General features: G+C 37.8%; 1 protein-coding gene across 4 annotated transcripts in view; it reads left to right on the plus strand.

Annotated features, from left to right (window-relative positions):
* The window catches only part of EYA4 (EYA transcriptional coactivator and phosphatase 4), a 290,845-nt gene extending 277,690 nt beyond the window's left edge, over positions 1 to 13,155 (plus strand). For 2 of the 4 annotated variants that reach the window (XM_017879599.1, XM_017879600.1), the window contains 3 exons: positions 3,776 to 3,897; positions 5,752 to 5,852; positions 9,792 to 13,155. In XM_017879599.1, the coding sequence (XP_017735088.1) occupies positions 3,776 to 3,897; positions 5,752 to 5,852; positions 9,792 to 9,872 (304 nt within the window). In that variant the 3' untranslated portion in view covers positions 9,873 to 13,155. Of the gene's footprint in view, positions 1 to 3,775; positions 3,898 to 5,751; positions 5,853 to 5,890; positions 5,992 to 6,631; positions 6,737 to 9,791 lie in introns of those variants that run through there. The other 2 variants (XM_017879602.1, XM_017879601.1) reach the window with 2 other exon arrangements.
* Positions 13,156 to 15,934: the final 2,779 nt, after the last annotated feature.

Genomic DNA, 15,934 nt, shown 5'->3' on the forward strand with positions numbered 1-15,934 from the left:
GAGAGAGAGAGAGAGAGAGAGAGAGAGAGAGTGTGTGTTGGGATGAGAGAAGGTTGCTACTTCTCAGAATAAATAGGAGACCCTATCTCACCACCCTTCTCTTCTCATAGCAACTGATAATCTCCACAGAATGGTTACATGACTTCTAATAAAAAGAAAAAGAGAACTCAGTAGGTGGCAAAGTACAAGGGGGTGATGGCAAATATAAAACAGTACTGTTTACACAAAAAATGCATGTTTTAGGTGTTAGGCCATAATGGATAATACACATAATGTGAGCACATCAGAAAAGCAAGAGAAAGCTCTTGAAAAAATTCTAACCATTTTGTTGTTTGAACTAAACAGTGAAATTCTGACTTGTGTCAATATAGAGAGCAGAATTAAATCGATTTGTGACCAGTTGTACAACCAGGTGCCATATATGCTAATTCATACAGTGATGTAAGTCTGGAACATGATAGCTGGTAAGGTAGAGTTGAATCTCTGTACTGTCTGCTTCCGTGATTTTATATCTGAGTTAGGTGAATAAATAAAAACATGCTTAGGAAGTGGGAGCTAAATGATGAGAACTCATGGACACATATAGGGAAACAACAGACACTGGGGCCTACTTGAAGGTGAAGGGTAGGAGGAGGGAGAGGATCAGAAAGAGTAACTGTTAGGTACTAGACTTAGTACCTGAGTGATGAAATAATCTATATAGCAAACCCCCGTGAGGTAAGTTTACCTATATAGCAAACATGCATCTGTATCCCTGAACCTAAAATAAAAACTAGAAAAAGAATCTGTCAGCATTTCCATTAAGAAAAGATTAATGGGCCAGGCACGGTGGCTTACGCCTGTAATCCCAGCACTTTGGGAGGCCGAGGCGGGCAGCTCGTGAGGTCAGGAGATCGAGATCATCCTAGCCAACATGGTGAAACCCTGTCTCTACTAAAAAAAAAAAACAAAAAAACATTAGCTTGGTGTGGTGGCGCACACCTGTAGTCCCAGCTACTCGGGAGGCTGAGGCAGGAGACTCGCTTGAACCTGGGAGGCGGAGGTTGCAATAAGCCAAGATCATGCCACTGTACTCCAGCCTGGAGACAGAACAAGACTCTGCCTCAAAAAAAAAAAAAAAAAGAAAAGAAAAGAAAAGATTAATGAGAACATGCAGTATTTGTTTTTCTGTTCCTGTGTTAGTTTGTTAAGGATAATGGCCTCCAGCTCCATCCATGTCCTGGCAAAGGACATGATCTCGTTCTTCTTTATGGCTGCATAGTATTCCATGGTGTATATGTACCACATTTCCTTTATCTAAGCTATCATTGATGGGCATTTTGGTTGATTCTATGTCTTTGCTATTGTGAATAGTGCTGCGGTGGACATGTGTGTGCATGTGTCTTTATAATAAAATGATTTATATTCCTTTGGGTATATACCCAGTACTGAGATTGCTGGGTTAAATAGTAGTTTTGTCTTTAGGTCTTTGAGGAATCGCCACATTGCCTTCCACAATGGCTGAACTAATTCACACTCCCACGACCAAATGCCGCATGTTCTCACTTATAAGTGAGAGCTAAATGATGAGAACATGTGGACACATAGAGGGGAACAACACACACTGGGGCCTTTCAGAGGGTGGAAAATGGAAGGAGGGAGAGGATCAGGAAAAAAAAATGGGTATTAGGCTTAATACCTGGATGATGAAATCATCTGTACAACAAGTCCTCATAACACAAGTTAACCTATGTAACGAACCTGCCCTTGTACCCCTGAACTTAAAATAGAAGTTAAAAAAGAAAAGATTAATGAATAAGATGACAAATTGCTAGTTTTAAAAAAAGAAGAAAAAAAGCATGCTTAATAAATGTATGGGGAACACAGCATTCAGAGAAAGATTTATTTGGACTAATTGAATCAGAATGAAGAAAAGCCTGATAGGGCAGAAAAAAAAAGTTAATATTAAGAACATGGAAGTAAATGAATAGTTGTCGCATCCTGCACAGCTTCTGACCCGTGGCACAGGCGGAGCTGCATGGATAGCAGAAAGTCCAAATGGAGAGCGGAGGGGAAGTAGCTTCCTGTGTCTGATTGGGGAAGCCATGGCAGCTTAGTTTGTCAGTTCTAGGCACCATATTCCAGTGGGGGCTGTGACAGGGTTGAAGCAGCCTGTGTCAAGTATGGTAGTCACAGAGGTTTGGACTGTGGGAACCACATAAAAGAAACAGATGGAAGGAGGAGCCAGAGAGCTTAGTCAGAAGAGTCATGTGTGGAACAAGATTACCAATTTCAACTGTTTCAGATATTAGGCTGAAAATCAATTAGATTTCTCCCTGTGTCTGGAAAGGAAAGAACTGGAACCAATGAGTAGGAATCCTGCAAGGGAGATTCTGGCTCTATATAAGGAAGAAATGTCTAACAGTTAAGGCCACTTGAAATGGACTTGCTATCTCATGTCCCCTGTAATTGGTGACAAGAGAGACCAAATGTCAAGGACACTGGAGTGTGAGGACCCCTGAGCACTGACATGATGTGTAAAATGTTGTGGAGTGTGCATTTCTCTGAGAAGGAGGTTGATAACTTTCATTATATCTAAAAGAGGTCTTCTCTATAAGTTGAAAAAGATTATTACATTATTAGATTATATATACTTTATAATATATACAGATTAATTATTAAACAGATGGCTTTAAGGCAACTAAAGGAATATGTGATATTCCAGAAATAAATAAAGATATAACAAGGAAGGGAGGAGAAAAATCAACATACATTGAATAGTTGTTAAGGAATTTGTTGAGTTATCCACATATATTACCGTATTGATACAGTTGCAGTTTTGCCATTACTTTTAATGGCAAAAAACAAAATTGCTTTTGCACCAACCCAATAGTTTTCACAAAATGCCTGGAATGTCAGAAAAACAGATGCTTTGTTGAATTATGTATTAGAACCCCTAGCAAAATTAACTTACCCTCTGACCCTAATTATTCTACGAATATAGTCTAAGAATAATCAAAGATGTAAGAATATATTTAGGTAGCATTACTTATAATATTTAGAAATCAAAAGCCACTTAAGCAATTGAATTTAACTTTAAGAAATTCTGGTGCATCTACATGGTAGAGTAGTTTTTATACATTGTTTTGTTGGGAGAGGGGAAGTAATAGTTAATAGATATAAACAAATAGGTTCATGATATAAATACATAAAGTAGAATACAGAATTGAACATATAGAATGTTCCCAATGGGAAAACAAAATCTATATATGAACAGAAACACTGAAAGTAAATGCATGAAATGGAGAGAGCGGTTATCTCTGAATGGTTACATAATAATTAATGCTTTTATTTTCTTCTTTATATTTGTCTTTCACAAATTTTCTGTTACAAGTATATACGGTGTTTATAATTTAAAAGAAATGTAACTGAATATCACACAGTGCAAGTCATGAAAGTTCATATCAAAACCACATCTCTAAACTTAAAAAGCCTGAGTTTTATTTCATTCTACCATGTTTTCATTCTGTAACACTTACCTACGTATGACTTTTAATAGCATATTGTTTTGACAAAATATTTTGTAGAACTTTAAGCATCACAGTATAGTCATGGGTTTGTGTATTCTTCTTAATAATCTGCCATTATTTGAGGAGTGTCTGCTGATAGGCAATAGCTAATGAATATTGAAAGGGACCATTAATTAAGGAATTTAGAGACCACAGTGACAATTTTAAATCTATTAGAAGTTATTTAGTATTAGAAAACAAATATGTATATTTCCTCCCTATTTTAGGAGTAACTGCGTAAATGTCTTGGTAACGACAACCCAGCTGATCCCAGCACTTGCGAAGGTTCTACTCTATAGTTTAGGAGGTGCTTTCCCCATTGAGAATATTTACAGTGCAACTAAAATAGGTAAGGAAATTATTTTAAACTCTGTATGGAATGTGTACACATCTGTGTGTCTCTGCATGGTTCCCTTTTTCAGCAATTTCACTTAGTACATGAAACAAATTTGGGTGAAGTTCAAATTACAAAGTCCCTGCAACTCATTGTACATGTATGAATTATTTGAGAACTGTTGCCTAGTGACATTAAGAACTCAGTATCTGAGTATAGATATTTCATTCTTGTATTTCACAGAATATTACAGCACATGTTATTTAAATAATATGTAATATCTCTAGCCATAGTATTTAATAATTTAATTAGTATAGAGTATAATGTTGCATCCTTGCATATGCAGTAATCTAGATCCAAGATAAAAATACTATTTTGGCTTTGCAGGGGATTCTTTGATGGATTGAACTAGTGCCCTTAATTACAGAAAAAATTTAAAAGAATTGTATGAATCAGAAAACATAATAGGAATATTCGTAACACATGAGTGACTGGAAATCTACATTTCCAAAAATGTGCAGTAGCAATCAAAGAGCCACAGCCTTGTTTATTTAGATAATATCTGTTTGTGGTGCCATCTTTGATTTTTAAGTGCATTTCTCGCAGACTCCAACTTCTAATGAACATTCAAAAGTAAAACTTCATCAACTTCTGCTGTATTGAAAGACTTCAAAGAAAACTGATGTATTCCATTGTCTGTCAAGGAAATACTTGGGAAAATAAATGGGTTGTGTAATATGCCTTGAAGGTCAACAAACTTAGGCTCTGGCACATTGACAAGAGAAGTTCAAAATCCTAAAATCCCCCACCAAAAATAACCTGCCCTGGGCTTTGAGGAGGTCTGATGTTGGCCCTGGCAAAAGGAGCCTCCAGTTGCAGCTGTTTCAAGAGTACAGTTAAGGAGAGCCAAGCTTCCGTAGAGTAAATTTCACATTATCATAAGCACTACAGTTCAGAGCCTGGATATCAGTACCATACATTTTTAATCTAAATGTATGTATTTATGTCAGCAGGACTAATAGAAAGAAGACAATTTTGCTTTTTGATGAATCAAATAATTTTATAGCAGAATAAACATTTATTTTAGTAAAGACAGTATTCTTTCTGTTGGCCAAATAGTTCCTTATATTCTTTAATCTGAAAAAAAAAAATCATTTTATTTTTTCCTGTAAGCTAGTGTTTTTTGGAGTTCTGAACCATCAGATTAAGAAAAAAGGCAGAAGTGTAGCCATGGCTGCATGAACATTCTGGAGTGAAATTTAGAGAATAATGCCAATGTTTTAAAAACAAAGAATATGTAGAAATTCCATGGTGATGTTCCCGTAGTGCAATCAGAGGACAACAGTGTTGTCAGTACTGTGGCCCAGTCAGACTGCACCCCTTAGTAGAAGTTATTTGAGCAGGCTAACTGTCACCCACTTAAAGAAAGGAGTTGTTTATCAAGGTAAATTCACTTCTTAGTATTTCCTCTTTTCTTAGCAGTAAACCTTCAGTTTTTCTCTAGAACACATTTAGCTGACTTGTCTATGCTACTGAAAATTGATTTACAGAATTAAACAAACAAAGGTTGTTAAAACTTATAGTTGCCTGTAAAGTTTCCCCAATACTCTGTTGGTGGAGAAAAACATACTAATATTTTCTCTAGGTCAAATGCTTAACCCTACTGATATTTTTGGAGTGTGAAACACATTGGTTTAATCATCTGTCCTAAGTAATGCCTTAACGTTATACAAATACGTGTTGATTTCATAAACCCAGAGGTTGTGAGCCAGTTTAAGTGATGTTCAAGAGGCATTAACTTAACACTTTATGAATCTTTAGGTTAATGAATGCAGTGGCTGGAAGAATAAGCAGTGCATTGTTTTTCAGGCAAGGAAAGCTGTTTTGAGCGTATAGTGTCCAGATTTGGCACTAACATAACTTATGTTGTGATTGGAGATGGCCGAGATGAGGAGCATGCCGCTAACCAGGTAACTTCACTCTGAACTTTATCTCGTTTATCTTCCAGGAAAAGAAAGTTGCTTTGAACGAATAATGCAAAGGTTTGGCAGAAAAGTAGTGTATGTTGTAATTGGGGATGGTGTAGAAGAAGAACAGGCAGCAAAAAAGGTAACCTGTCTCAAACAATGTTGGTGTGATACTTCTAATGCAAGCCTTTTTGTTTGCATTTCTGTAGTTTGGCCCAATGGCAGCTTGACAAATGATTTAAATTTATAGATGCAAAGCAATAAGAGCATGAGAGGGTCAATACTTACATTCAAATAAACCATTTGGAGTTTAGCATTTTTTGCCTGAAATTTGATAGGGAATGCAGGGAAAATTAGTTATATTTATTTATATGTTTGAATGTATATACACATAGTAAATATATATAGTAATATATATATTTGTGTGGGCATATATATACATGCTTATATAGATGCATCTGTATATATTAAAACACATACAATGTGCACAGATATACATGAGCCAGGGGATCTGCAAGAAAGATGGGGGGAGAATAACCATTGTTAAGCACATGAAATTTAGCAAGATAAAGATTAATGAGCTCCATACAAAAGTCATGTGAGTAGTTCATGAGACCTGCATGCCATATGGTCCTCGTAAGTGCCTGGAAGTAGGCATGCTCCGTGATAAGGAATGCTGAGGGCAGATTTAATAGCTGAAGAAAAACTGCTACAAGAGATTTTAATAAGTGCTACTGAAATGGGATGTATTGCTCAGATCCTTTTGCACCAACTTGTCTTAGCCGTAATGTGCCTCACATCTCCTGGAAGAGTTTCATCTGTTCTGGTGAGCCAGTGGTACTTGATTGAAGCCAAGCAGCTGGCTTTGAACACATTCAGAAGATCCCATAGGCCCTCAGTATTTTCATAAGCCTTTTCATCTGTCCCATATTTCTGAAGAAGAAACCAAGGCAAATAAAAACCGTTAAATGGTTGGTTCAACATCAAAAGAAGAGTGATATCAGGATTGGCCCCCAACACCAGACTGTTGGTCAACTCCACCCTAAGGTCTACTGCTGCCTTCACTGAATGATAGAAAAATATCATCTAGCCAAGATAAAAGTGATAGAATTTACAAAACAAAGCCAAATGATGAATTAGTATTTCTAAACAGTGACATACCAGCTTATACTGTTTTACATAGAAAGAATGTTTTCTGTATCACCCTAAGGAGATTTTAAATCATCATCTAATAAAGGCTTCACCGCTTGCATGTGCTGGAGTGTTTACCTGTTTTCAAAAAACAGTCAACATAAACAGTTTTATAGAAAAGTTTATGGCTATAAGAGAAAGGAATTGATGTATTTTTCTAGTCAATTTAAATCAAGCAAAATGAAGAAAAGGAAAGCACTTCCACTTTAGAAGGTTTGGTGACAGTATTGGCAGCCATACTTGAAAATCTCCATGCTTTTTGATTACATTTAAGAGAGTGGGTTCAGGCTCTGCGTCCCACAGAACACCTCAGCCTTCATTAGCAGTGTCAATGACCCAAGACAGCACACTGGCCCCAAGCACGTCCTATATGAGGTCAGGGCTGCAGCCTCAAGAAATATAGCTTTCATTGCTGACTACTACTTGAAATGCTTCCAGTCACACTCAACTGAAATATCTTCTGGAGTATGTCAATGTCCTGAGTCCATGTTGTGATGTTTCTTATTGACACCATAGTTATACACAACAAAGAGCAGCCAGTGATTAGTAATACAGCCCCACTCCTTCTCAATGTACGTGTCTTTTAGCCTATACAAATTAAATTCACGTATATTTAGGTAAGGACTAATATAATTCATTTTTCCAAACCAGTAACACTGTATGCTTTTGACAATTAAAACTTAACCCAGTCGACCTGTTTTCCACAGCATTAATGTTTAGATTCGGTTTCCCCAGTTGTTATACCATCTTCTTTATACCTAAAACTTCAGGAGGGAAAGGCATGACCCTGAATGGAAAAGAATATCAGATAGAATGCTATTTCCAAATGGTTGTTTATGTAGGTACGGTTTTGGTGATGGTGAAGGCTTGTTATTCTATTTTAAAGCAGAGGTGGTTGGTTTCTCTAGTACCCAGAATGCATGCTTTTCTTTGGATGTAGCAGTAATCGCATGTGCAGAAATGTTAAGTACTGTTTTGTTGTTACAAATAGATCTGAGCTGAATGAAAAAAAAGTTACTTCTATGTGAATTTCTATGCCTTAATTTGACCTAGACATACTTTGTTTGAGAAATTTAAGAAGAAATATCAAAGTTTAGGAATAGGAATGTCTGCACTCTTCTGCAGAAACATATAATATTAATACAAGCTGTATATGTAGTTTGAAATTTTCTAGAAGCCACATTTTAAAAAATTAAAGAGAAACAGGTAGAATTAATTTTAATAACATGTCAACCCAGTATATCCAAAATAATTGTCTTGATATCTAATTAATGTAAAAATTGTTGAAGTCATGTTTACCTTCTCTTTGTTTGTTTGTTTTGTTCTAAGTCTTTGAAATGCATTATGTATTTTAAACTGGACTAACCACATTTCAAGTGCTCCATAGCCACATGTGGCTGGTGGTTACCGTAGTGTGCAGCAAGGAATTATATAGCATTAAGGATTATTATGCTACTTAGTTCTTACATAAAATATCATTTGCATGTTTTATATCTGTATACTCATTTCCCTTATATACATGAATATTTTATATGTGCATATTCTAGAAGTTGTCATCAGCCCAAACTTATAAATCATGCTTTTGTTTTGTCAGTTCCTGTAGTGCAGTGTTTTTTCTTTTTCATTATCATCGCCAGTGGGGACTCTTTAGACAATTTTTTTTTTTTTTTTTTTTTGTGAGACGGAGTCTGGCTCTGTCGCTCAGGCTGGAGTGCAGTGGCCGGATCTCAGCTCACTGCAAGCTCCGCCTCCCGGGTTCCCGCCATTTTCCTGCCTCAGCCTCCCGAGTAGCTGGGACTACAGGCGCCCGCCACCTCGCCCGGCTAGTTTTTTGTATTTTTTAGTAGAGACGGGGTTTCACCGTGTTAGCCAGGATGGTCTCCATCTCCTGACCTCGTGATCCGCCCGTTTCGGCCTCCCAAAGTGCTGGGATTACAGGCTTGAGCCACCGCGCCCGGCTGACAATTTTTTTCTAATTACTCCCTTTCATGAAATTTTAATGCCACATATGTACTGTATACTATTATAGTATGTCTTTAGAGGGCACAAACCATTGTAATGTCTAAGATTTTCTGCCCCACAAGAACTCATTTTTGTCCCCTTGGGGATATCTTCCCCATTGAAAATGTATGCTAGATACTTTCTGTCAATTCTACGCCAGTGAAATAAACCAGGTCGACTCGACTGGCTTAAGTTATCGGTTGTCCCAGACAAGTAAGAAAGTTATAATCCCCACATTTTTTCTACTTTATATAGTCCTGTTTCAAATTACTTTTATACAGAAAGGAATTCACCCTCTTTTCTTCCTAGATTAACAAAATTAAGAAGCTTATCATTTTGTTTTATTTTATTTTTGACTGAGAGAGAGGCCTGTAGGAGAGATGCACTGATTCAGACTTGCTTTCCATCAGCCAGGTAGGATTGTGATACCCACTTGCTTTCCCAGATGTCGATGTTGGTAGTGATACTTCCAGAATAAATATTAAACTATCTAAGCAGTGTTAATATTTGCTGTTATTCTCATTAAAATCCAGTTCAGATCTATTTCTCTGTTACTTTGACAATGCCATATTGGTGCTGCCAAGCCTTCACGTATGATCATCCCCCCTTTAGACTCCCTCCCCTGAACGTGGGTGGGCCACACAGCCCTGTGTGTGTGCTGCTGCTTCATTGAGACAATGGTTGTGATCTCTCTCCATGCCTCATTCCTTCCCCTTCTCTCTCCCACCCCTCCTCCTCCTAACCGTGCAGCACAACATGCCCTTCTGGAGGATATCCAGTCACTCAGACCTCCTGGCTCTCCACCAAGCACTGGAATTAGAGTATTTGTAACTGTGTTCTCTAGCTGGAGATCCATTTTTTATATTTCAAGTACACTGAATTTTTATGTGTGATTCAATGCCTCTGGCTCTACACATATAAATTGTCTTAATGGATGAAATCATATTTGGAATAAAAATTCCAGAATGAAGAATTCAGATTGCTTAATGGAGTTAAACTTTAGTGCTACAGAAAAGAAACTCTATGGTCTTATATTTACAACACTTTAATGGGTTTTTGAAAAATCTGTGGAGGTTGCTGGTACACACCAAATGAGTCCAAACTGGAATGAGCAGCTTTAGCAAAGAACTCTTACCCTGGCAAAGCAGCAACACACATGCTCCGTCTGACAAGGTGGTCAACAACATTCCTCAAATTGAGAGATCTTCTCAGCCCTGAGGTTTGAATCTGACTTTAGCCTACCTAGCCCAGAAAATCTGAATTGGAATGCACTCAGACTGTATAAGGACAGTCCTATTTAGACCTGTAATTTGTGTAAATTATTGATGAAAATAATTTACTGTGACTTTATTAGCAGCTGACTTTCAAAGTGGATGCAATTTTTCTTTCATTTGTCGGGGAGGGGAGAGGGAGGGGAAATGGGAATATAATATTGTCTCTTTTTTAAGTTTGGCAAACAGAATGTTCATACTGATGTGTTGTGCCTTAAAGACAAGACAGCATTTGTGTGTTACAATGTAACTTTGGTTAAAATCTCTGTAGATAATGAAAAAAAAAAATCCTTTGTGATGATTCTTAACATGACCAAATTTAAAAGTCAGGCTCTCAAAGCTTAATTACCGCATCAGCAAGAAACTGAGTATTTGTTGCAATAAGAAAACAACAACAATAAAGGAAAGCTTGTGTTTTATTTGGGTTCTTAATAATTCCAATAATTGTATGAGGCAACTATTTGCGCATCCAACCATAAGCAGAAGGTTTGGGAAAGACTGTGGGACCTTCACTTAGAAAGTGAAATGTATGTAGAAGTCTCAAGTACCCCTTCTACAGTTTTACTGGAGAAAACTAAGAGCCATATTCATGACAACTTGCACAGTTTTGAGGTTGAGACTTTTGATATGTGTAAGTTGCATAGAGGAGGATATTATCATGCAAATCATGAGCAATTATCACATTAACTTTTTTAGAATATGCCATGGACATGACGTAAAATTCACATTGAGTGGGCATGGCTTAAAATAAAGCTAAGTGTGTTTATTCCCAATGCTATTGCAAAAATGATAATATCATCAGTAATGGAAGGCAGATCTCCCAGATGGTATCTGATGAAAGCAATGAGTTTATGAAAATGTTACCTAGAATATCATCATAAATTAAATCAGCAGGTGAGTTGGATCTTGGCAGCGTTACTGAAATGACAATAGTAAAATAGTACCTGGTTCTCCATCTGAATACATCAATGTAGGTTCTCCTCATGATAGACTTGCATATGTTAGTTTCTGCCTGTATTGTTACTGCGCAATGGATGGCATTCATTACAAGAAGAGCCCGTCATCGTTGTGTTTGCATGGTTTTTTCCCTGTGTGTAGCCCATGTTGGGAACACGATACAGGTTCTCCTCTTATTTCCTATGACATGATTTCCCTTGTGGAAATTTAAGACTTTAAGAACTAGAGTATTTTTATGGTGTCTGCACCTGCAGTTCTGTGTTTAAAATGTCATAGTGTGGATGCTAGAGTCAGGCTACTAGTCAGTGCCCCTAGCCAGAGGCTGGTTCATGAGTTCATCAACTGAGGCCTCTGTGGCTTCAATAAAGTCTACATTTTGCTCACAGATCACAACATTCACTGTGGAAATAGATTTCATTTCTTTGGGCTACAAACCTATATTTCTTTACTGAATGCTAAGGCCATGTTTATACTGGGCAGAGAGATATTGAGATCCGAATTTTGTACAAGATTGTGATTTCATCATCTAAACCTTAAACTTACCCTTTAAATTTTGTAGCTTTTGGCTGCCTCTGCCCCAAGTACTATTCCAGGCAAATTAAAGTTGGAATACATTTAATAATATAAAAATAATGATAGTAAATCTTACGCTTCTGTTGGCCCTTAGCTTGAAAATAGCAGTAAAAAAAATTTAAGTGTTGCCTTGATTATCAGTACTTAATTATGTTGTGCACTAAAACCTTATGTATTTATTACTGTGAATAAAAACAAATTATCTTTACTGTATAGCTGGTTTCTTTAAATGATAGAATTGTGGCATTAGGTATGAATTTTTAAGTCTTTTCATATCAAACAAGCAAGGCTTTTTATGCTGCTAAGTCTGCAGGTGCAGAAAGAAACACCCCTTGGAAGGGCAAAGAGAAGCTGGCTGTTTGCATCACCCCATGCAGTTTCTCACACACATCTCTTTTTCTGATTCTGTGTTCAGAAGAGGCTGCCGGCATAAAACCTAAATGCTAGGTTGACGGAGAACAGCTTGTCTGGCTCAACAATGGTGCAGGCCCACAAGCCAGCATCACAACTTGGCCATGGGACGTTGAGCATGCACAAAGTAGAACTCTTCCCTTCCCACCTTAGGAACAGAAAATCCTCCTCCTTTCTAATCTGAAAAACGAAAACTGAACTAACAAACACAAAACGAACCCCTTGGCAATTCCCACCTCCTATTGACATATGGACTATTGTGCCTTATTGTAAACCAGTTTGAAAAATGTTCTGTAACTAAAGTGGGTTTTCGGCTCTTATATATACAGGTTGGTATATTACTACAAAAGATAACCATCTTGTGTTGCACCTTAAAAATATCAAGACCACGTAATTTCAGTAACAAAATAGGTGGCCTGGCTACAGTATTATAGCATACAATTAGAACACTATGCCCCTGCAAAATTTTGTAAATCAAATTCAGAGGCAAAAACATATTTTAGAATCATACAGTTTGCACACAAGTAGGTAATAACTGTCTCTAAAAATGTTTTCTCCTTAGTCTGCGATGAGCTAAGATTCAGAATAGCGTCAACAGCATGCTCCTATATGAAGTTGTTTTTTTAAAGCACATTTGTTTATGACAAGCCTACATTCTCAGTGAATATGGCATTTAGTATTTCTTTTGAAAACAAACTTAAGCATCATGAGCCAAAGTTGCATTTTGACTCCCGACTATGGTAGCGTTATGAACATCTCACAATGTCAAGGGTTTCTGTTATGTATTAGTAAAGTATAGATTATCGGGGCCTACGTAATTTAAAGAAATGTAAATTAATATTAAAAGCTTGTAAAAATATGTATATCTTTACTATTTCTCAATAAATACCATTGCAATTGTTTTCATTTCCTTCACCCTCCCATGTTGTAGAGTTTTTGTGTGTTTATTTAGCTTGGTTCTAAATCATGTGAAATTTGTATTTAGGTTTCTGGTCTTCATAACTTTTCTGTTTTATGCCTAGGTTGCATAATTTTCAGTTAAAACAAAATGAGATGTAACCCAGTAAAACATTACTAATTACGACTAAAAGTGGGCTGCTTTACTGAAAAGTTGTCAGCTGCATAATTTTTTACACACAGATAGCTACATTCAAATAAGTATAATGCGTAATGTAGCCACAATTCACTAATGATAAAGTAATTAAAATATTTAGACCTATTAGAATATTTAAAGCAAGTATCCTCTAGGTGAATATGGGACGTAGTTTATAAGTATCTTCCAAGAGGAAAAAAGGTAGTTTTCTGTAACAGATTTTATAGCTCCTTTATTGCCTGGTGTATAGTATCTATTTATTTGTGAATCTCTTATTCACGTGTAAACCAAACGCAAGTTTCAGATCAACCTCTGCTCATTCACAGCCTTTAAAAATGTTAGCCTCCAAATTAATGATATTTAAGTGGAGTTATGTGGCAACATTCTAGTAAGCCTTACACCATCCAAAAATCAATACTGGTTTACAAGAAAACAATGATAATGTTTACAATAAATTTAATATGTAAACTTCCTTTGTTTTCTCTTATATCCAGTTGCCACTGAAATTGAATTTGTGAGAAAGACTAAATTATATATATCATATCCCAGCTCCCCAAACAATTGTATCTTGTTTGGCTATTTATACACCTGCTTGGAAGAAAGGACCTCTCAAATCACCATGTCTAAATCTGAGCTTGTGCTTCTGCACCGGCCTCTTCTCACCTCTCCCACGACTATTACTCCAGCCGGAACCGGCATCCTTTCTCACCTAGATAAGTACGTCAGCCTCTGGCTTAGTCTCCCTTCTCTGGCCCTCACACCCTTTCATCATATCTTATCGCACTAGCCAGAGCCATTCTGTGCATCAGAGGATATCTCTCCTCTTCTTGGAAACCTCCAGCAGCTGGCTTTCCAGCTCGCTTGGCACAAACACCAGTGACCTTCACAATGGCCTGTAAGGCCCACAGGCACCATCCCTGGTGAGCTCTCCCTTCCTCTGTCTCACAACTCACTGCCAAACAGCCACCTCCGTGTTTGGCACATACCTGCACCCACCCACCTGCTGCAGGCCCTTTGCACTCACCATTCCTTCTACTTGAAGAGGTTTTCACCCCGCTCTTTGTATCACCTATGCCCTATGTTTCTTCAGTTCTTAAAGAACACCTTTTTGGCTGTAAAGGTCCTCCTCTTTGAAATTGCACCTGCTTCCCCAACACTTCTAGCATTTTCCTTCTTTACTGATAAAAAATACTTAGTTCTTAGATTAATCCAACATGATACACATTTATTTTTGTGTTATTGATTCATCCATTACAATGTATAAACTTTAGGAAAACACTTACATGAGCATGATCTAGAATTGAAGAGATTTAAAGTGGTAGAGAGCCATGTGTGATGGCTCATTCCTATAATCCCAGCACTTTGGGAGGCCGGTGGGAGGACTACTTGAGTTCAGGAATTTAAGACCAGCCTGGGCAACATAGATCTTTCTCTCTCTCTCTCTCTCTCTCTCTCTCTCTCTCTCTCTCTCTCTCTCTCTCTTCTCTCTCTCTTTTTAATAGTCAGATGTCATAGTGTGTGCCTGTAGTCCCAGCTACTCATGGTACCAAGATAGGAGGAGCGCATGAGCCTGGGAGGTGGAGGCTGCAGCTAGCTGTGGTCACACTGCTGCACTCTAGCCTGGAAGACAGAGCGAGATTGTCTCAAAAAAAGAAAAAAATGGTCGAGCTATATTTGAAAGGGAAAAGGAGAGAAGAAAACATACACAGGACCTATGTAAATTTTTATACCTTAGCTGGAGTATTTGCTGGCCTAATAACTTATGAAAATAAAGAGCAAGGATGGCCATAAGCAAAGATGTAATGGAAAAAAGGTTATATGTGACCTGAGAATGATGGTCTGGATAAAAAAATGTTTACAATGAATCAGTGATTGCCTACTTTATACTCCCTTTTCCCTTTCATAAAAGAAAAGTATGCAATATTAGTAGGCTTAATTGACTGAAATTACTTAAAGCCACACACACAAAACATGTAAAATCAGATCTGTCTGCAAACTGTGCAGTTCATGATTCTGAGTCCATGAAACAAACAAAAAAAAGTTTTAAAGTGTCAGATGTTACTTAGTTAGCAAAAGATAACCATTTATTTTTTGAGCCAGGGTCTTGCTTTGTTGCCCAGGCTGGAGTGCAGTGGCGCCATCATAGCTCACTGTAACCTCGAACTCCTGGACTCAAGCAATCCTCCTGCCTCAGCCTCCCAAAGTGCTGAGAGTACAGGTGTTAGCCACTGCACCCAGACTGATAACCCTTATTTAACATCTCTGCGTGGTTTTGTATATTCTTTAAAAGTTATTGGCCGGGCGCGGTGGCTCAAGCCTGTAATCCCAGCACTTTGGGAGGCCGAGACGGGCGGATCATGAGGTCAGGAGATCGAGACCATCCTGGCTAATACGGTGAAACCCCGTCCCTACTAAAAAAGACAAAAAACTAGCCGGGCGACGAGGCGGGCGCCTGTAGTCCCAGCTACTCGGGAGGCTGAGACAGGAGAATGGCGTGAACCCGGGAGGCGGAGCTTGCAGTGAGCTGAGAGCTGGCCACTGCACTCCAGCCTGAGCGGCAGAGCAAGACTCCGTCTCAAAAAAAAAAA

The sequence above is a fragment of the Rhinopithecus bieti genome, unplaced genomic scaffold, assembly GCF_001698545.2.
Source record: "Rhinopithecus bieti isolate Rb0 unplaced genomic scaffold, ASM169854v2 scaffold_10612, whole genome shotgun sequence".
Lineage (NCBI taxonomy): Eukaryota > Metazoa > Chordata > Mammalia > Primates > Cercopithecidae > Rhinopithecus > Rhinopithecus bieti.